The following is a 21,982-nucleotide window of genomic DNA, read 5'->3' as shown; positions in this document are numbered from 1 at the left end:
GTCTTCTGTGTTTGTGGTGGCAGCAGTGATGATGAAGCTATCTCACTGTATCTGGTGGCTCTTCAGGTTGAGTCAGTGAGGCTGTGCTGGTAATGTGCTGATCAAGCAGCTTCATAAATACTTCAGCTCAGCCCAGAGCAGAAGAAGCTACATCATGAAAAAATCCTGCCACTTTCCCCAGTGAAACAAAGAGGAACTGCTTGGATCATTGTTGGATCAAAACAATGGTAGCGTTTGCAATCATTGGTATGATTATGGAATGACAGCATTGTTCAAATTTTACAGTAAAGTTCAGAAAATCTCCTGTGTAACTGTTTTTAACTGTTTTTCTATTTCTGTGTTCTGTATATCATCATATTGGTGTGTTTGTACTGTACAGCACTGATGTTATTATGTTTGAGCAATTCAGTTTAAGTGAATAGTCCATTTTTTTCAAGGCTATTTCTACTCAACGTTCATCCTATGAAGCGTTCCTCATGTTCTAAAAGATCAAATCCAGAGTACTTGTTGGTCTGACCCGAGTCAAACTTAAGTTGGCATAAAAAAATCCTCTGTTTATGGCCTCTCTCGACATAAACAGATGTGTCCAAATTTTAATTATGGCTTCAAAACATGCCATGTTTCTGTGATAACAGGCCATCAGGAGACATAAAATGATAAAAAGAATGTGGGATTATAGATGTGAGCAGATTCTTCAGTGGAGAGAAAAGCAAAGCGGAGAAAATGAGAGATACCGATTTAATTGTACCGCTTCCTCTGACTGATAGGGGACTGCGGCAGGTGTTTTTAACGGGTCTTTTTGTTTTGATCTGTGATACTAACGACATTAACGGTGTCTGCTTTCGACTCAGTCTGCTCTTTTACTTGTTGGATGAATGTGTAAAACGCTTGACTATGGCATCATAAGACTTTAAAAAATACAGAAATAACAGAAATAACATTGTCTGCATATCAATAAGAGAGAGTTTGGGGTTTTGTTTGTTTGGGGATTTTTTGGCACTTTGTTTCCATTTTTTGAGACTGTGTGACTGTCAGTCCATGTATTTCTTATTATATCTATCTTATTTTATCATGATAAATAGAGAGCATAATAAAATATATCATCTGTAATATGCCCTTATCTCATATCTGCTACATGTAGATTGCTTTTTTCTGAGTGAACCTTGCTTCCAAGCAAGGAAAGTTTGTTTTTTTTATTTGGCGGAGACGTGATGGATGAATGCCCATCGAATTCTGTGCTTTTATATCGACTTAGACTATGGGAAATTTGTGTAAATTACTTTAAAAATGTCCATTTGTGGTGCCGTGTGGCCAAAAAAATGTGGATGCCTTGTTTAAACATTTAAATCACCGCATTTACAATAAGTTAGAATTCTGCATTCTCAGTTTGTGATAATGTAATTAGAATATGATGAGAAATACTTTCTTTATCACAAAAGTTGGGAAGCTACTGTGTTACAGCAGCTGATTAAATAGAAAAAATACAAAAAAGTGATGCAATCAAAGTGTGATGGAAAAAGGAGATTGAATAAATATATATACATATAGTCAAAGTTAAAATTATTTCTGGTGTACACAGCCTAACGATAAAAAATTAAACAGCACACAAGAACAAGTTGTTTTAGACTTGGAACAGGTACTCATTTTCTTTGAATGATTAGATGAAACTACAAAACCATTAATAAAACAAATGACTCTTTTTATAAATTATTTTATAAACATATAAAAGCAAAAAATAAGATTTACAAAGACGATAAAGACATAATATGATACAAGCTCTTACAACTGAGCTGAGATATGCATTGCTGAACACCACATTCGCCATTTACAGCAGGCTCTTCAAGCTGGAGTTAACTGGATTTAAAAACAGTGATGCATTGCTGGTTGCTGGCTGCAGGCTGCAGAGCTCACATAGAAAACAGTCTGCTGTAGCTGGCATCCTTAAAAAGCTCAGACGATCCTCTATTTCTGCTACAGTGAGTTGTTCTGGTGGATCTTCTGCGCTTTATTCCTAAAATGATGATAGATGGAGTTACTTCTCTTGCTGTTTGTTTCAAATCAGAACATTTGTTCATTATTTTCTTTCTAAAAATCTCACCTTAAACGATCAACAGCGTCCATCACCCACTTCAGAGCTGGATTGGCGCATGCTTTCCCCTTCTTTGTGTGGAAACTGCATTAAAACAAAGCAATATGTAAATATTTATACACCCACGGTAATCATTGAAGCTGTCTTTAACCTTTAAAATGATTTTAGTGACGCTCACATGATGGCATCAATGGGACACATCTCCTTAATAGTCTGGACTGAGTACCCCTTAATTTCAAGATCTCGTAATCGGCCTGTCATATAGCTTCGACAGCAGTAACGATAGCCTGTGAAAAAGGAAAGAAAATATATAATAATAAATAATAGTAATAAATAATTAAAATTAAAGATGAAAAACAGAAAGGCAGCAAGTACATACCGTCAGAACTGTTCGCAGTCAGACAAATAGTGAGTGCGATCACCATCGCCATGGCTTTGATTGTCACCATGTCTTTGTTTCAGTTGACAACAGTGATTCTGATGATAAAGTTGTCTCGCCTATCTTCAAGTGGAGTGAAAGGGGGTGCACTGTTGAGGAGCTTCATTTATACCTCAGCTCTGACCACATCAGTGGTGCTAGACTGTCACGAAAACCCCCCTAATTTTTTTTATTTATAGAACCCAAAATTCTGTCCAACCAAGAGTGGAAACGTTTAAATGGTAAAACCTTACATAAAACCACTACAAGGAAAAAAAAAACCCTTCTAATTAAAAAGTACTTTCTATAAAATAAGCGATCAATTAAACTTGTTACAACTTTGCTTGTATTTAGGGTAGGGCACAATAATTATGCATCATATTATATATTGTATTTATACAAAGAAATTTGTAAAGTACAAAATTATTAAAACTGTCACGTAAAAAAGAGTGTGGTTAAAAAGTATTGCTCGCTGAACTGAATTGAAATAAAAGCAAAATACAGAAGCTTTTTGAAAAAGCTCTTTATATTATTCAGTGCTCATTGTGTCATATGTTGGCCAAATATAAACTAGAAGTTGTAATTATAGGAAAACTGAAAAGAGACATATTAGGTCACACATGTTAGACATGTGACCAGTGTGACCTGCATCAACACACCCTGATAAGACAGAGCCAGCCGTGCAACATGGGACGTTTTATAAAGCGTCATTCCTCTTTGTGACTCTTGACATAAACTTAAAAGAGACATAAAAATAATTATATATATATATTTATAGATAGATATAAAGTATGTGACATTTAGATACAAGTGGAGATAAGAGTTTAAAGAGGATGAAAGCTTCACTGAAGACCTCCGTGCTCTGACTTCACGTGGGCCGCTACAAGTGGGTTGCTTTGAGGTTGGATGTTCTTTTCTAGGTCAGAGGAACTTATTTTATACCCAAGACCCATGCAACAACGGTAAAGCTTTGCATCTGGAGCACTGAAATAGGTCATGATGCACTTATTGTAAGTGTAATTGCTTATCATGAAGTTTCCAACAAAACCACATCACCGAGTTCCTGCAGTTCGCAATCTCATAGTCAAACATCATTGAAAACTATATATCTATCTTTCTAATGCTTTTACTTTACTTATAATATTCTCAATAATGATATCGTTAGATAAGATATATTCATCACCCCCAAAAGAGGAGATTACTGCGTTACTTACAGAAGCCAAAACATTAAAAATAATATTATTAAAATTCAATAAAATAAATGTGATATCACAATAGAAAATGGATGGGGAAACTGAAATAAAAATCAATAAAACAAACTCATTTAAACAGAAAATACAGAAAAGTAAATATATTTTTGATTTTTCAAGACCATCTTAATTCAACAAAATTCGGTGAGAGAGTTTGCTGTCAGTGTAAATGTCCCTCCTGTTCCCCAGATGAAAGAGTCCCTCGAATAAGATAAGATGAGCTGAGATGAGACAACATAAGATAAGAAGAGATGAGACTGAGATGAGAAGAGATAACATAACATAACATAACATTACATAAGATGAGATGAGATAAGATAAACTGTTTAATTAAACAGAAAATACAGAAATGTGACAGCCATACAGAATTATACAGAATGGGACTTTGCTTTATTATTAAACTGTACAGCTAGCACTGTATCTTGTTGAATCCATTCCATGACAAATTAACGCACTTCTGAATGCAAAAGTGGATCCAAACCGGTACTACAAAAGAGAACAGTGCGATGTCTGTCACAGCAGGAGATGATCAAGTGTAACTAATGACATTGTTTGCTTTCTAACCATATTCGAGTAAGACATGGCAATACATCAACAGTAAAGACTTTGAAATTAGAAAACAAGCACTGAGAACTTTCAGTGAAGGTCAACAGCTAAGATGAAAACAGCTTGCGGTTATACTTACAGATAGAAGCCCATGTCTTGTGCACATGGGCTTCTGATGTTATCTGTCTAGCAGTAACATCAACAGGATGTTTAGTACATCATGCTCCATCTTGTCGATTAGATTTAACTTATTTACAGTGATGACCTAGCTGGATATTGTACAGTAGACTAGCAAAATTACTTTAGAAATATTATGACAGAACATCTTCTAAAATTTGCAGCATTATTATTTTTTTTTTTTTTGGGGGGGGGGGGGGAGGGGGGGGGGTTGTATTGCATTGTTACATTACAAAGCCAACCGAATCACATCCTCTGCAAAAAAAAAAAAAAAATTGAGATCAGGAATGATCTTCGGCCTCTTCAACAGTTGCATAGGGAGTGAATGGTTTGTAGCAAAGGGCCACACACCACATACCACCGAAGCACACACAAACCGAACCACATGTAGTCTGGTTGGGCAAAACTCCCACGCACCTTCAAATATCTTTGGTAGGATAAAGAGTTGGTCCACTGTTGCACGACCAGGACGAAACCTGCATTGTTCCTCCTGTATCTGAAGTTCAACCACAGAGTCACTTTCTTTTTCAGTACCCTGGCATAGACCTTCCCAGGGAAACCGTGGAGTGTGACCCCTCTGTATTTTGAGCATACCTTCTAGTCCCCCTTCTTAAAGATGAGAACCAATCCAGTCTGCCAATCCAGAGGCACCGCCCCAGATCTCTATGCGATGTTGCAGAGGTGTATCAACTAACGGCCCTACAGTATCCAGAGCCTTCAGGAACTCAAGGCAAACCATGTCCACCCCAAGGGTCCTGCTACCAAAGAGATGTCTAACTGCCTCAGTGACCTCGCCAAACTCCAAGAAAATGGGGATGGAGGAGGGGACTTTTGTACCATGCAGTAGTGGAGTACAACATACAGTTCTGGCTACGTGATTAAATGTTTTAACACAAGTTGAATAACAAACATACAGGGCTGGACTGGGACAAAAAATCGACCCGGGCATTTTGACTAGAGACCGGCCCACCAGGTATTATAGGAAAAACCATAAAGCCTTTGAATGAAAACAAACGCTGTTGTCACAGTGATGTACACTGTCTTGTTGGTATATATGCATCAGTCTAATAAACTTAAACCTACACCATCCTCCCTATTCTGGTATTCTAAACAGTACCCGAAAGTAGACTGCTTGGTGTTAACCTCCTGAACTGTCTACAACACATGGTGAAAACCTGAAATTAAGACAGAGAAGACTAGAGGTGAGACATGATCATTACTGATTACTGATGACAGATTTAGATATATTTTCATAAACCATTCATTTGCCACATCAATAAACAGCATGGCAGGGCAAAATATTTTTTCTAACATGGCAACCTTTAAAAAGTGAAAGGAGATAAAAAGACAGGTGAGAAAGAATAAAACTTAATTGACTTTTTGATGGCATTTTACACACAGTACTGATACAGTATCTAGAAAATGTGGGAAAATACTGGCATCATATACAGTACTTAGCTACTTCTGAAGAAATTATGATGGGACCCTAAAAAAAATGCTATGTACAATAATGGATTTCTATACATTTTACATCAGATGAAAACGTTTGTTGTAAGATTCAGATAATTATTTGGTAAAAGCGAGACATTTTAAATGAGAAAAAGAAAGAAAAGTATTTCCTTGTGCACACCTCTCCCTGTTAATGCCCTACCTGGGCCCCAGGCAAAACTTTGCTAGATCCACCCCTGTACAGTTACCAGTTGTCAGCTACATAAAAAGATGATACAGCCATCATTGGATGCGTATCAGACGGGAATGATCAGGAATACAGGGGGGTCATCAGTGACTTTGTTGGCTGGTGTGAGACCAATGTACTCCAAATCAACGCCAGCATGACAAAGGAGATGATCATAGACTTCAGGAGGAAGTCACCCCCTACAACACCGGTGAACATCCAAGGGAAAGACATTGAGATAGTGGACTCTTATAAGTACCTGGGTGTTCACCTCAACAATAAACTGGACTGGACTACAAATACAGACGTCCTGTATAAGAAGGGCCAGAGTCGACTCCACCTGCTGAGGAGACTGAGGTCCTTCGGAGTCTGCAGGACTCTGTTAGGGACATTCTATGACACTGTGGTAGCATCTGCCCTTTTCTATGCAGTGGCCTGCTGGGGGAGTGGATGCACGGACAGGGACAGGAGCAGGATTGACAAACTGGTGTGGAGGTCTAGCTCCGTGCTGGGATGTCCCCTGGAGTCTGTGGAGGTGGTTGGTGAGGGGAAGATGTTAGTAAAGCTGACATCCATCATGAACAACCCACATCACCCACTGCATGAGTATGTGAGGAGGAGCGCTTTCGCAGATCATATATGTATGTATATGTATACATATGTATATTTAGTGTGTACATATGTGTGTGTACATGTCTACAAATAGGGATAGTAGTGGTACAATAGCTACATCAAGCTATATAGTTTATGTCTTCCATATTTCCAACCATATCCATAATCACATACTGTGTGTGCTACCATTGTATATAGTGTATTATCTTACTTTTTTTCATCGATTGTACTTATTTGTATTTTTGTATTTCCTTCTGATATCTGTACCTGAGCTGAGGTGACTCAAAAATTTCCCCGTTGTGGGATCAATAAAGTCTTATCTTATCTTAGAAAAGGATCCTGGTGTTATTTGTCTCTCAGAAACAGTTCATAACTTCCCTTCAACTCATTCATGTCACCTAAAAGGTAAACCTGTTTCTCCATCACCTGTTCAGCTCTGATGATTCAGTAAGGACATCTCCTGGTTTCACCTTCATGTTTCCCTCTCACCAGATAACCAAACCGATATCATGACAGCAGCTTTTACAGGTGTGGCTCCAGCAAACATCAGCTGATACTAGAAATTAATATTAAATAAATTCTAACAACAGCTGATCAAGCTTAAACGTGCTGCTGTTGTTTAGCGTCTGCCGGTTTCCTCTTTCTGGCGCAAAGTGGGCGATAAACAAACAAGAGAGAAAAGCCGATCAGCTGATCATTGATCAGTTTCATGATTGAAGTAGAAACAGGAGAGAGAGGGGGGAGAATGAGAGAAGAAGAGGCAGCTGTGCAGCAAAGACACAGAATAAATCCAGCTTTGTGTCTTTTTCATTGTAGCTGAAGTCCGGGACAAATTGTGCTCCTTTTCAGCTCAACACCAAACGCATAATATTTTCTCTGAATACGAGAGGATTCCGTTTTTTACGGGACGTTTGATAACTCTAATAACTAACCTTTATAAATAAAATAAGATAAAACAAGTTCAACATCATTAACATCACAGCACCCGCCCAGCTGTATATAAACTCCGCCATGCTAGCTAGTAGGCAGTACTACTTATTGTAACTGACTGTAAAAAGTCAGCATAACGAAAATAAACTCCACCTAAACTTGGTTTATATCTGAGCCAGATAGACTGCAGGTCATAACTTCTTACCTGAAGATCAGTTCACCGCCTCGGGTCTCTGCTCCTCCTGCCTTTCCCTCATCCACCTGCCAGTGTGTTGCACCTGCTGACCTCCACCACTTGCTAATGTTACTGAATCTGTGGAAGCTCCGCAATAGCCACCACCAAACAACTGAGTTATTTTTACACATCTCCCAGCATCTGGCCAATCCACCACCTTTCATTGTTTATACCGTTACGGGGAAAAAACGAAAAACAAAACAAAACAAACCATTGGCCCATAAAAATGAAAAATCACCAGTCCAGCTATGCAAACATATGCTAATTATTATTACATAGCAACTTTTAAAAGATGTTACATGTTCATATTATTATTTTTAAACTCTTACTATCATGAAAGTAAACAATTTTGCATAATGTACACAGAGGAGGGGGTTTCGGTGGTTGAAAAAAAGACGAGTCACATTTCCCGTTTGACTCAGACAGGGTTTTCCACCTCCCTGACCTCTCGTGGGACATTTCCATCTCACACAGTATTTAAACTTCTCTGCCACAGCCGGTTACAATCATTTCATCACTGACTCCCTGGGAATCCTGATCAGAAAACTGATTCACTGCTGATTTACTGAGGATGGCAAAGTTCGCCGTGCGTGTCTCCGTACTGCTGGTGTTGCTGCTGGTGGCACTGGATGAAAGCAGTGAGTATGGCTTCAGCGATTATTCACTGAGACGTTATTATAATGTTTTTTGTCATATTGTCATGTAAAATGCTGTTTTCACTGAAATGTCTCATTCTTTCCTTCAAAGGTTCCAATAAATATTGCTGCACACGGTACCAGCAAAACCCTGTCTCAGTAAAAAGGCTGAAAAGCTACACAGTCCAAGATGACAACTGCAAACTCAAGGCAATAATGTAAGTGGGGAAAATATCGTAACTGCATCTAAAACACATAATCCACACTGACTGCCAGCTCTGCTGTGATACTAATGTCTGAACTTTTTTTAAACATCAGTTTCAAGACTGTGAAAAACAGACATATCTGTGCCAATCCTGAAGACGAGTGGGTGAAAATTGCTATTCAGTTACTGCCACGGTAAGATCAATTCCTTACCCTATCAGTAGCTATCAAACACAAGAAGAAGAAAAAAAAAACCTGTTTCAAGATTATTCTTGTGTTTCTGATTTCTAATCCTTTACTTTTTTTTCCTTTTTAAACAGAAAACACTGAGGACAACATTCACGGAGCTCACTTGAGTGCATCAGTTTACAGACTAGTTCTGTAAAAGTTAAATAGTATTGTATTTTATATTTTATGTTGTTTTTTATATTGTTTATACTTCATTTGTATAACATGATTCAAAGCTAATAAATACAGTATATTTTTTTAAAAATATATCAATAATTGCATCCGTTGCTTTTTATTGACCTCATGAAAAAACATCACTATTCTGCATCACTATTTAGCAGTAAAGCTGACTGACACAGCATGAGTACGCGTTTACAGAAAAGAAAAGAAATCCATTTTACAAACAGAAGGGAGTATCAGAAAACAGTAAAAGGTTAAAAGTGAGAAACTAACTTTTTAAAAAAGCACTTGAGTACAGTAATGGAGTAAACATAAACAAGAATTTCAATTTATGAGATAGAAGTAAGACAGAGACTTAAAAGAATAAAAATGTGGAAGTAGGACGATACTAAAAGCAACAATAGATATAAATACAGCAAAAACTAATTACAAGAGACACAATAAAGATGCATAATACAACCAAAGTGTAAAGTACAAAAGGACTGCATTTCAAACAAATGTTAAAGAAAGCCAAAGGTTTGGTCACAAAGGGGTGCAGGATGACTAGTATAGACAAAAATGATGCCAGATGTCCTCATGAACTGTGTATGAAGGTAAAACAAAAATGTAAAATGACTAATGAGTGACGTGAGACAGACAGACAACCACAAGTAGGTGTCTTCCTCCTTCCTAGGAGTGTGGCACGTCCTGCATGCCCACAGCCAGGCACCCAAACTAAAAAAAGAAATGAAGAAATTTATTACAGCACCCACACAGTCCACACACTGCAGATCCCCATCAGATTAAAAAAAAGGCAAATTCATAACCTACAGATTTCTACAAAATCATCAATTTACACAGAGAAGGTGGTATTCTGCATTTACTACTTCTACATTTACAGTGAGGGAAATAATTATTTGAGCTCCTGCTGATTTTATAAGTTTGAGCACTTACAGAAAACGAACAGTGTAATTTTAATGGTAGTTTCAGTTTAACAGAGTGCGACAGAATATCAACCAAAAATCGAAAAACAACCAAACAAATAAAAGTTATAAAAATATTTGTACGCTGCTGAGTCAAAGAAGTATTTGATCCCTAAGCAAAACACGATTTAGTATTTGGTGGAGAAACCCTTGTTGGCAAGACGTTTCTCTCGTAGTCAGTCACCAGGTTTGCACACATCTCAGGAGGGATTTTGGCTCACTCCTCCTTACATAAACCCTTTAGATTTCTTGGTTGTCTCACAAAACTTCAGCACCCTGCACAGATTTTCTGCAGGACTGAGATCTGGAGAGTTGCCATCCCAGTCCATGACCTCCATGTGCTTTTTTCCTTTGTTTTCTTGGTGGTATGTTTGGGTTGCTGTCATGCTGGAATGACCCATCTTCAGTGTTGTGGCTGAGGAAAGGAGGTTTGAGACTGACTGAATGTCACATAGCACACAGCCAGTCACTGGGAGCCACAATTCTGGCCGCTTTGCAGAGAATAAACTATTATTTACATTATTTCCCTCAATGACAGCAAAAAATAATTATATAATTTTTTCTGTAATCACTTGGTAAAACCTTTACCTAATTCATAATGTATTTTAGTAAATCTCAACAAAAACATTCTACACTTTTAGAGTTTTTCCCCCGCTTTAAGCTGGATGTATCCATGGAATCTGAAACACGGTGTTCCTGCAGTTCAGAGATCCCAGCAGTGGGCGGCAGTGGCCGCAGCACAGGAAGGATTCACTGCATCACCGGAAGACCCCGTGTCTGTTTTATTTTCACCATCACGCTATGTCTGCTGTCGATATAACTTTTACTCATCGCTAAATATGTCACACTGAGAGAAAACCGCTGTGGTTATGGATTTGAAACCACGATAAGATGAAGCGATATGGAGATGCTAGCGTACCTGCTGTGTGTGTCTGTGCTGTGCAAGCTAGCTCGAGCTAACGATGCTATTATACACAATGACAGCTACGTGGCGAAATGAGCTTAAAAGAGGAGCAAGGTAAGATAAATACACACATGCTGTTTCTGACATTATGTTTCCAACATCTCTTTGTATATTCATGTTAGTATGTCATTGGTATTGAGTGAGTGAAAGCTAAAACGTGAAGGTGAATATGCCGTAAAAGTCAGTGATGCTCTGTAACGGCAGCTTCCTCTCAGATCCGTGCAGACTTCACGAATGCATAATGTAGTTAAGGTGTAATGCAAGTGTTATATGTAGGTACATGCAGTGAAGGTGGCCTTTGGTCCAGCAGGTTTCCAGGCTGAAAGCAGCAGGAGCCATGAAAGAAGAGGGCAGGGACGAGTGCGGAGGTCCAGCTCTGTATGAGGACCCGGACTTCCGCTGTGTGGACGCCTCCCTGTTCTCTGGCAGCTCCACGCCTCTGGCCAGACTGCAGGGAGACATCACCTGGCTACGGCCCCAAGTAAGCCTGTCTAGTGGAAATGCCCAGAAAATTCCTTATTGGTTATCTTTCCATTGATCGGGTGTTGTTATTGATAAGATCCTGCCACATAGGGCTTGACATTTGTGGCCTATTAGCTTGTGCCGCCTCACAAGATGAGGGGATTTCCTTTTTCTGGTGGTTGACCTGATTATGAAGGACTCTCAAAGTTACTGCTCTGTATCTCACAAAAATAAATATGTGCAATTAAATTAACCTGCTCTGCTGTTTCCAGCCATATCACTGTCTCAGTCCCAATTATTATTTCCATTTCACATGTCAAGGAGATCTGCCCGTCACCAGCTCTCTTCCCAAGCAGCATCAGCCTGGGGCATGCAAAGCAAGGCCTGTTAGGAGACTGCTGGTTCCTCTGTGCGTGCACCTTCCTGCTCAAGAACAAACAGCTTTTAAACAAGGTAACACAGGCTGGTTGTCTCATCAGTTTGATTTTGTGAGCCCCAGCACTGGTTTTGTTCTAAATGTGGAGAATGTTCATCGTGTGTTTCCTGTTGTCACTCGCATTGTCGTTGGATCCTGTGTAGGTTCTGCCTGAAGATCAGCCACAGTGGGGTGACAGCAGGTACAGAGGCTGCTTTCATTTTTGCTTTTGGCAGCAGGGACACTGGACAGAGGTGACCATTGACGACCGCCTGCCCTGCATTAATTCATCTCTTTGCTTCTCACGCTGCCACTCCCCCACTGCCTTTTGGGTTGCCCTGTTGGAGAAGGCCTATGCCAAGTCAGTTGATTCCTTGAGATTAACATGTATTTTTCAAACAAGACCTAATCATGAGGAAAAGTTTGAAACCCCCCTTTCCTTTCCCTTTCATCTTCTGCAGGCTTCGTGGTTCATACGAGCGACTGTGGGCAGGTCAGGTGTCCGAGGCCCTGGTGGACTTGACAGGTGGTCTAGCTGAGCGATGGAGCCTGGGTGACTTTGGCTCGGAGGAGGAGCAGCAAACAGCACAGGACAGTGACCAAGTCAGAAAGAGAAGGCTGGACCTGAACCTTCTGGACCCTGTGAAGGATGACTGTGCGCTCAGCTTCTCCACTCACAGCACGCCCGGAGGTCAGAAAAGTGTCTGCTCACAGATAATACAGTGAGTGATGCTGTGCCACATCACTTGCTGGCCTTCTCTATTTCAGGACTCACTGAGCTGGATCAGTACCACGCTCTGACTGTCATGGAGTGGCTGGATGTGAAGAAGGTGTCAGGGGGTGAAGTACGGCTGCTAAGGATCAGAAATCCTTGGGGAAGACGCTACTGGGGAGGAGCCTGGGTATGGAGGTGTGTGTCAGACTTGTCTATTGTGGAGTATATCTGACACCCAGATGTGTGGAGTTGAAAGTTGTTAAACCAGATGCTTCAAATTACAGATTACAAATGTTCTTAAGATTAAAGCTTTTTGAGTGCTCAGAAAAGTACTATACAAGAACCAGTCCATTTACCTTTTATTTACCTAATATTCTCAATAGCAGTACCTTGGCCTCCAGTAACACTGTGATGAATCTCATGGTCATTTTTGATCAGGAAATGTCCTGTAGTGTCCATATTAAACAAATGAAGGAGCACTATCTTGAATTTGTGTGATATGTCTAGTTCACACATTCAGTACTTCTAGGCTGGACTACTGTAATTCATTATTGTCAGATTGTTCCAAAAACTGTGTATTTGGACATTGATTTAAATTTTTAAAGTTAAATCATTCACAAAAAAGAAAGCAAAACAAGACAGCTGATCTGTTAGCTACTAGTTGATGCCATCACTCTACAGATCCACAGCCACACAGGAGCATATTCACATAGTTAGGTTCTGGTGACAGCTCTTAAAGGTAGAGTTCTGCTGATATTTGGTGATTTAAAAGTCAGATATTCCAATATATAAACCAATGTTGTTGTTTTTTTCGTGTTTAGTTATTTCTTTACTCATTTATGTCCGACTCTGCTTGGATCAGCTGCTTTATTGTGTTTGGAGTGTTCCCAACAGGGAAGTTGCAGAGTGCCATCTTGTGGACAAACTGTGCAACATCAACACAGCAGCGCATCTTCTATATCTTTTAGTTTTGGTTGATAGATTGGCAACTAGCTCATATCAACCTGTCAATAAATAAATTGGCCGGGCTCTACTCAAAGGTTACTCAATTTATAAAGTGATTCATTAGATTTGACAGCACTGGCTTTAAGATTTCAGACTTTAGTCGCAGCCATTAGGTGTAACTGATGTCTGTCTGAAGTTGTGATTTTATCTCACTAAAGTCACAGTTATTATACGGAATTTGGAGTGCATTTCTGGAATTCACACCTACATCAACAAATTTGTAAATGTGGGAAAATCCAGATGTTTCTTTGCCTCTCTCTCTGCAGAGGTGCAGGTTGGGATTCTGTTGCCCCTGATTGTGCTTCGGAGCTACAAGCCAGGGTGGCAGAGGGTGAATTCTGGTTGGACGAGGCTGAATTTATGTCCCAGTTTGATGACGTCACAGTGGGCTATCCCATCAGTGAGGAAGGACACTTGAAGAGCATTTATACTGGTGTTGCCTTATTTTGTTAAAGAGGTTTTTGTTGTTTCAGATGTTACTTTCTTGGTGCCCTTGTTTTAACCTGATGCCTCTCTGCTCCGGCAGGAAACCTGCTGACACACAGTCATCAGCTGGCTGGTCGCTGGGTAAAAGGGCACTCTGCTGGCGGTAGCCGAAACTGCGGCAGCTACGGCAGCAACCCCAAGTTTTGGCTTAAAGTGTGCGAAAGAGGAGAGGTGGTGGTGTCTCTGTTGCAGTGCCGGAAATGGAGAAACACAGAGAAATATGCACAAACCCCAGTCGAGGACAGCAACAATACAAAGCACCAGCATTACCAGGCCATCGCGCTGCACTTGTGGAAGGTTTGTTCTCTCATTTAGTGTTGACATGCGCTCGTGTGGCTTTCCATCGCTTTACTGAAAGTATGTTTGCACTAGGTGGAAAAGAAGCGTTTCAATCTGAGCCGGATGTTGAACAGACCTCCTCGCGCTTCTACTCACTGCCATACCTACGAGAGAGAGGTGGTTCTCCACGGGCAGCTGGAGCCCGGATTCTACCTTCTCATCCCCAGCACCTACCAGCCAGGAGCCGAGGCCCGCTTTCTCATCAGGGTCTTTTCCTTCTCTTCCATCTCCCTCAGGTAAAATTATTAAGTTTTTCACGAAGTTATTTAATGTTTCTGATTTTATTTGCGCCATTAAAACAATTAATCTCATCCTCAGTGCCATGAAAAGCCCAGCACCCCCACTGCCTTTAACAGCAAACAGTGAGTGGGAGACCAGCTACTTCCACGGCTCGTGGGTTGAGGGAAAGACAGCCGGAGGAAGCAGGAACTTCCTGTCTCACTGGCAGAACCCCTTCTTCCCTTTTACAGTTTCTGATGATCCAGCAGTGACATCAGGAGTTAACGTCAGGGTTACCCTGCACCAGAGCCGGCCTGATACGGATCTGCACCCTATTGGCTTCCACATTTATAAGGTCAGTAAAATACAAAGTCAGAGCATTAGTGTTAGCTTAGATTATGTGACATCCGTCCTTCTGCAGTTCAGTCTATACACTAGGATAGAGTTCACATCGCCTCTGAATAGCTTAACATTATTTTGCTTCTCTTTATCCGGTACTGCTTTAAGTCGAAATATCTGCTTTTAACAACATAACTAGGTAGTAGAAGGACAATCTGAGCAGATGATATCCAGGGATGAGGATCCTGTGGCCAGCTGTGTCCCTCACTGTTACACGCAGGACGTCAGTCTGGCCTGTTCACTTCCTCCGGGGGCTTACTCCATAGTGCCGTCCACTTATCAGCCCGACTGCTCTGCAGGCTTCACTCTGAGCCTCGCTCGCAGAATACAAAGGTTAGCTCTGTCATCAAGCAGATGTTTTTTTTAATAGGTAACAAGTTCTTGTCGCTAATGATGGTGGATCTGTGTGTGTCTTTCAGGAAAGTAGTGAAAAGCCAGGAAAGGCTCGGGAAAGCCGTTCAGGAGGTTAGTGAATTTGAATTATGCATTGTATTATGTAACACGAGGAATTCATTAGGTGGAACCAAAGGATTTAGTGTCTGGGTGAATGTGCAATATTGTCCCAATCCTCTCCATCCTTTCCTGTGTTATGAACTTGAATAATGGCCAGAAATGTAGTTACCGACGAACATTATGACATCACGGCGATGTTGACCTTTGACTATTTTAATTGTTTGATGTCATTACTTCTCCATTTTTTCCTATTAGACTTTTGTGATAATTTTCTTAGAATTGACATGAATTCTTGCAATGTAAGCTTTTTGTAAAATAAGGGTGACCTTTAACCACCAAATTCTAATCATTTGTCCCGATGTTCAGGTAAGTGTTTGTGCCAATTATGAAGGCCTGACAACTCGCACTGGAACACACGCTAGTACAATTACGACTTGTTAGCATGCCGCATATTTGCGTGACTTAATGCGTAGTTAACTGTTTAATGATTGTGGTCAGAAGATGGCAGCACTCAATAATCCCTCTGTCTTGTCTGCCTCTGTCTGGACGGCAGGTTTCTCACGTCTCTGTGATGCAGAGCTAGATCTCTGGGACCGTTGCTGCTCCACTAACATCGACTTACCTCCATTTGCCTCTTGGCCCGTGATGAAAGAACCAGCCAGGCCACAGATATCGCGTGTGTGTTTGTGTGAGCATACATGTACACGCTCCCTGTGGATGAGAAGGCAAGCAGGCTTAGTGGGAATCCCAAAAAAAAGCCTTTATCCTGAACCGCCAAGGCTCTGGGTTGATGGGCAGCTACATGCTTGTCGGCGATTAGGACATCAGAGGTTGTCGGTGGGCTGGGCTGCTAATGAAGTATGACGGGACTGGCTGGTGTAAACAAACAGCCGCCACTGAAGAAGGCCGCCGCTGCTCTTGCTCATTCACTCACTGGTGCGCCTGCCGGCCCAGAACAAAGGGCCCTCTCATGAAGGTCCTCGTGGAGGCACAGGGGGCGAGGGGATGGTCTGCAGAAGCAGCGCCAACCGAACCACACCACACCGTGATATACCACCCCGGAGCTTTCCTGCTGTCCCTCACCCCCAAACACTCTGCTTTTTATCTGGCTTTAATTGTTTGTTTCCAATACACAAACACAGGGGTTTTCATGGTCTTGTAGCCACTAAGCTTCCATAATAATGCCTGAACCGATTTGGACCAAAAGAAGTCCCAACTCCATCCTCACCCTCCAGCTCCCTTTGTTTTTGATTTTTTTTGCCTCCCCCGCCCCTCTTCAAAACTTGGTCCACAGCTCTGCTTGGACCTGAGCACAGCTACTGTTTGAAGGTGCCGCGAGAACAGATTACAAGCAGAGGAATGGAAAGCGATGAAACGAGGGTTGCAGCGTATCAGAGGAATTCGATTGCTGTGATTAAGCCACCCGTGTTGTTCTGAGGCTGTTCTTGTGTGACAGTGTGTGTCGGCCTGCACATACATCTGCGCTGAAGACACAGGGTTTCTGTTTATTCAACAGAGTCATCAGACTCTGAAAAACTACAATTAACAGATCACAGTGGTACTAATGTGCATTTATTATATCTTAAAGTTCTGAAATGTGGAGAATAAAATAAAATTATTGGGACTTTTGCTTCATGTATGCATATTTCTTAATTACTTATTTATTTTAATGCACATTTCAATTAAGTATAAATGAGCACATGCTTGATAGTAAAGATGTGGCTCACCTTTGACCTTTTCGTGCTCATTACTAAGATCGATACATGGCATGCGCGTCCACTAAACCGCTGCTGTGCGCGTCGCCGTCACTTGCTGCGGGATTCAGGAGGCTGTGGTCGGACTCCGAAAAGACTCCTATCTACAAAATAATGAACAACAAATTTGACGCGTGAGTATTTAAAACATTTCGCTGAATATCCAGAGAGCGGTCTCGTCGGTCGCTACTGTGAACTCACTGGGGAGGGTAACGTAAGCTGACCGTGGTTTGCGTGTGTGAGAGGTGTGTCAGCTTTATTATATGTTTTTGCATGAATTCTGTGAGTTAATAAAAGAACAGGAGTGCGAGGGCAACACCTACACGCGCTTTTAAAAAGAAAGGGAGCAATACCTGTGAGTAAATGGTGCTTTTTGATGAAGAATTTCAGTGTTGTTAGCTGTTAGCTTGGCCTGGAGGAAGGCGGATAGGCCTCGAATCCTCGGTGTGGTAGTTAACTGAGAGGCGGGGAGAGGCGCGTAGAGGCCGGTCACAAATTAGACTCGCGTGGCCAATAAATGCAGGAAACTGGAGAGACACTGTTACACGCAGAGAGCTCTTATTAATAGTGACCGTAGTTTAAGATTAGCACAGAGCGCATGTTTGCAGGCCACAACTTTAAAATGCATCAGTTGCAGGTTTATTGGGTTAAGTTGCCCTAAATGAATACAGCAGCCATACTGCAAATCTTCTATTCGTCGAGGATATAGTTTGTGTTAATTTTTTTTCTTGTATTTCTGATGTGTTGACCAGGATGAGGGCACAACTGAATAATTTAGATACTGGTTGCTGTAAGACGGTATAACGCCAACAGACTGGGTAACAAAATGACAAAAGATTTGATTTAAAACACTCTGTAAAAGGAGTTAAAATGAAAAGGGCTGTTACCTGACAACAGGTGTAAAGTCCCTTTTGATTTCAAATATTGATTGCATTTCCCTCGATTGTAGTCTGAAAGACGATGACAGCGGAGACCACGACCAGGACCAAGGCTCACCGAAAGACGGTGAGAAGGAAAAAAACGAAGATGAAGAGAAGGAGCAGAACACTTCCAAGAAAAAAGTGAGGCCGCTAAAGTCTTACACAGATGTATGTGCAGATTGTGCTACTATTTGTTGAACAAAGGTACAGTTTCTTTAGTTTTGGCTTGTTTGTTAAACTATAAAATTTTGAACATCTGGAAATGAATTAAACAGTAAATATAATTTTTGAAGAACCTCTTAAATTAAAGCAAAAAGTCTGCACTTTAATCACATGTTAATTATTAGATTTAAAATCCGCTTTGGTGGTGTACAGAGGCAAAATGACAAATTATAGCTCTGAGTCTGTATAAAGTTAATATGTCAATGAGCTGTACAAGTTACTCTCTCATTTCCGGCAGATGGTGGTGCCAGGAGCAGGAGAACACCCTCTCCAGTACAATTACACCTTTTGGTACTCCAGACGCACCCCAGGGAGACCAGCCAGCACTCAGAGCTACGAACAGAACATCAAACAAATTGGCAGCTTTGCTTCGGTCCGTCGCTCCTCATCACATCTTTATATGGCTTAAAACAGGAGCCAGTGCACTTTTCCTTTTGTTTATGTGCCCATGCAGAGCTGCACACTCCACATATTGACTTGTTTTCCACTAATTATTACAATTGTCCATCCCAGGTGGAGCAATTTTGGCGTTTCTATAGTCACATGATCCGACCTGGCGATCTGACAGGTCATAGTGACTTCCACCTCTTCAAAGAAGGCATTAAACCCATGTGGGAGGTAAACACACTGGCTGATATCCTCTATTTGCTCTGGTTGTTTGGTTATGCGTGAAAGGCCTGATCTGAAATTGTGTATGTTTAGGATGATGCTAATAAGATGGGTGGGAAGTGGATCATTCGTCTGAGAAAAGGCCTGGCGTCTCGATGCTGGGAGAACCTGATCCTGGCTATGCTCGGAGAACAGTTCATGGTAGGAGAGGAAATCTGTGGGGCTGTGGTGTCAGTACGTTTCCAGGTATTGCCAAAAGCAGACACACTCGGTTGCACATGGTCACTAACTGCCTGACCTAACGCTCACACATGCCTCCTCTTCATGCTGCTTCTCGCCAGGAGGACATCATCTCCATCTGGAACAAAACAGCCAGTGACCAGGGGACCACCGCCCGCATCAGAGACACCCTGCGCAGAGTCCTCAACCTGCCCCCCAACACCATCATGGAGTACAAGACACACACAGACAGCATTAAGTATGTATGTCTTCTCCTTTTTTTATTTTCTTCTCCAGCTTTCCTTTCTCTTCAGCTCATTCCATAAACCTGCATGCTCACACACATTTTCCAACCAAAGAGGCAACGAGAGAGTACACTTACATGTTGCCTTTTTAATGGCTTGTTTTTAACATGCTCAGGTGATAAGATGATGGTTTTCTGTAAGTTAGATTTTTATTTTGACAGTATGTTTGGATTTTAAGGGAGAAATAACAAACACAATTATCAAAATGTTTTATTTTATTGTTTGAAGTATTATTCCAAATTGAAATGTATAACTGTACACACAACCACATATCTTGTGCACGTCTATATACTAATATAATTTTACAAACTCCCATATTTTTCTATTAGTTCATTAGAGAGTGAAACAAATGCCCATTTAACTGATTATAATAGTTTTCCATTGCAGTCTTAACCTTGAGTCAGTATTTCTTCAGTATACAAGAACTCAGTTCTGCCTTTTGTTCCCATTTTCATGCTTTTCAAAATCCAAGTGGGGAAAAAAACAACTAGTTCTGTGTCCATGTTTGTCCTTTGTAGCTTTGAATGTGAATGCCTAGTATGATGACTTTCAAGTCCTTTTACACAATCTCTATATCCTCCATGTAGATGTTGTTGCTCCATTTTTTTTTTTCGCTTGGCGCTTGATATTAATGAGATGGGGATGTTCTTGACACACGTTGTTAAAAACTTCTGTTTATAATGGCCAGCCTGTCCAAAGAAAGGATAAAAAGCTAAAAGACCAACTTCTTCTGCACGAAGGCACAGAAAAGATGCACAGGGATTATTTTGAGCTCTGAATCGTGCAAAGCTTCTCTAGTAAAGTCTAGAAATACCAGTATGGAGCTAAGAATAATAAGTCCCATTCATTCTAACATGGCCTGTATAAATCTTTATAATATTGAAATGACCTCTGTTAGTATATTTCTTTATTTTGGCAGCTTTAGCTCATAAAGCTAAGCCTAAATTTTTTATTTTCATCATTAGTTTTTGGTAACTGTGAATACAACTATTTTTTTCCCCATCTAAAGCTCTCATTCAGTTAACTGATGGGCTTACGATTCTTCAAGGAAAATAATTATTTCTTTATGCTTTTTACTGCGAATTATAATTTACTGCATCCTCCTCTGTTTGCAGAGCATGGGAAGACTTCCATGGTCTGGTGAATGCTAGCGGAGGACGTTAGCCCCCCGTCACCGAGATGCTCAGCGAAGAGTAAGAACTCCTGCTGTGGGATTTCACATGAACAACAACACAACCTGTGTGATGTAGTTAGACTCTACTGATGTGGTCTCTGTTTGCGGTGTGCAGGTGTGTGCATACGGGATGTGTTGGGGGAAGCCGAGTCCAGAGAAGGGCAGCTCTGCGTGGATTGGCACTGCGTAATGCGAAGACAGAGCAAAAGTCGGGGACCGAGGCCAGGAGACCGTTGGGTCTTTGTGTCAAATTGGAAATGAACAGAAAAGCCTTTCAACAGAACACTGAAACAGGTCTATGAAAGAGGTGATTTTAATCAACTGGAAGAGGAAATTACAGTTTTGTTTCTTTTTTTTCTTTTTTTCTTTTTTAGTAATGCAAGTTGTAACATCTTTTAACCAGTGAGTGACTGGTGTGGGCTGTTCTGGTCATGAACGCTCGACAAAGTGTGCTTTAAATACAACAGAATCAGTTGTACTCTATATGATTTTATTGCTTAACGTGACATTTCACCTGCTGTTAAAATAGGTGTGCTAATCAGTTTTATTGGGACTCAAACAGGGTTATTATAACACAGTGCTGTATTTTAACTACAATTCCTCTGGTCATTTTGGACTAGAACAAATATTAATGTTTAAATGCAATCCACATCAAAGATCACTTAATACGATTTTTAAAAAGTTGTATCCCAAAGGATGAGGATCCTGTGTTGGGCAGGTTTCTATAACCGGCATCTTTAGAATGAACTGCCAAGCTGCCTAAATCACTGTGCCTGGCCTCAAGCCCGACCTGAACCAGGTTTCCCTTCCCTGCCTTCTCCTTTCTTTACCCCACCTTTTAAAGGAAGGGCTCTGCTTTAATGTTAAAGGTGTATAGGAGTCCTGAAACACTGATATTCACTCCTTTTCCATTTTGTAGTCCACGAAAGAAAACGGGGCCCAGGGTCTGTTACAGTTTTTATCCTGGGGAGCTTTTTTGTTTTTTGTTTTTTTGTTTTTTTTAATATGTTAAGAAAGAGCCTACAGTTTGTTGAAAAACTGTAATGCTGCCCTTATTTGTTATTGTGATGATGGATGCAGGTGTGTGTGTGAGTGTGTGGAAAGCGAGGAAACACTGTTGGATGTACACCTGATGGATTATAGCAATAAATGGTAAATATGCATCTGCTGCTAAAGATGGT

The 21,982-nt window shown here is 40.8% G+C and overlaps 4 protein-coding genes across 5 annotated transcripts; 3 read left to right on the top strand and 1 right to left on the bottom strand.

The window, feature by feature from the left end:
• Positions 1-1,971: 1,971 nt before the first annotated feature.
• Positions 1,972-2,538, bottom strand: LOC146613526 (C-C motif chemokine 20-like). Its single transcript, XM_085378459.1, has 4 exons — positions 2,469-2,538; positions 2,268-2,376; positions 2,099-2,173; positions 1,972-2,011 (listed from the first exon to the last, which is right to left on the bottom strand). Exons 1-4 carry the CDS (start codon positions 2,536-2,538, stop codon positions 1,972-1,974), a joined length of 294 nt encoding a protein of 97 aa, XP_085234585.1.
• Positions 2,539-8,503: 5,965 nt separating this feature from the next.
• ccl20a.4 (chemokine (C-C motif) ligand 20a, duplicate 4) lies at positions 8,504-9,101 on the top strand. Its single transcript, XM_085378555.1, has 4 exons — positions 8,504-8,570; positions 8,680-8,785; positions 8,886-8,966; positions 9,092-9,101. The coding sequence occupies exons 1-4, from the start codon at positions 8,504-8,506 to the stop codon at positions 9,099-9,101; spliced, it is 264 nt and encodes an 87-aa protein (XP_085234681.1).
• A 1,807-nt stretch (positions 9,102-10,908) lies between these two features.
• Positions 10,909-17,215, top strand: capn10 (calpain 10). The gene is made up of 13 exons (XM_085377623.1): positions 10,909-11,159; positions 11,413-11,586; positions 11,889-12,020; positions 12,147-12,343; positions 12,444-12,673; positions 12,751-12,892; positions 13,969-14,135; positions 14,229-14,485; positions 14,561-14,763; positions 14,846-15,101; positions 15,285-15,478; positions 15,565-15,610; positions 16,152-17,215. The coding sequence occupies exons 2-13, from the start codon at positions 11,443-11,445 to the stop codon at positions 16,179-16,181; spliced, it is 1,998 nt and encodes a 665-aa protein (XP_085233749.1). The 5' UTR covers positions 10,909-11,159; positions 11,413-11,442; the 3' UTR covers positions 16,182-17,215.
• A 146-nt stretch (positions 17,216-17,361) lies between these two features.
• Positions 17,362-21,966, top strand: eif4e2 (eukaryotic translation initiation factor 4E family member 2). Of its 2 annotated transcripts, none has more exons than XM_085377898.1 (8): positions 17,362-17,486; positions 18,302-18,413; positions 18,733-18,867; positions 19,008-19,112; positions 19,197-19,349; positions 19,445-19,581; positions 20,743-20,820; positions 20,917-21,966. In XM_085377898.1, the coding sequence occupies exons 1-7, from the start codon at positions 17,362-17,364 to the stop codon at positions 20,789-20,791; spliced, it is 816 nt and encodes a 271-aa protein (XP_085234024.1). In that variant the 3' UTR covers positions 20,792-20,820; positions 20,917-21,966. The 2 variants fall into 2 exon arrangements, with proteins under 2 accessions (XP_085234024.1, XP_085234025.1); XM_085377899.1 differs by having other exon boundaries at positions 17,407-17,486; positions 19,445-19,585.
• Positions 21,967-21,982: the final 16 nt, after the last annotated feature.

The sequence above is a fragment of the Diplotaxodon limnothrissa genome, linkage group LG18, assembly GCF_057381915.1.
Source record: "Diplotaxodon limnothrissa isolate DT_005_m linkage group LG18, D_limnothrissa_male_GT1.1, whole genome shotgun sequence".
In the NCBI taxonomy this organism is placed as follows: Eukaryota; Metazoa; Chordata; class Actinopteri; order Cichliformes; family Cichlidae; genus Diplotaxodon; species Diplotaxodon limnothrissa.
Note: the sequence above shows the minus strand (reverse complement) of the source record. Positions and strands in the feature narration are given on the sequence as shown.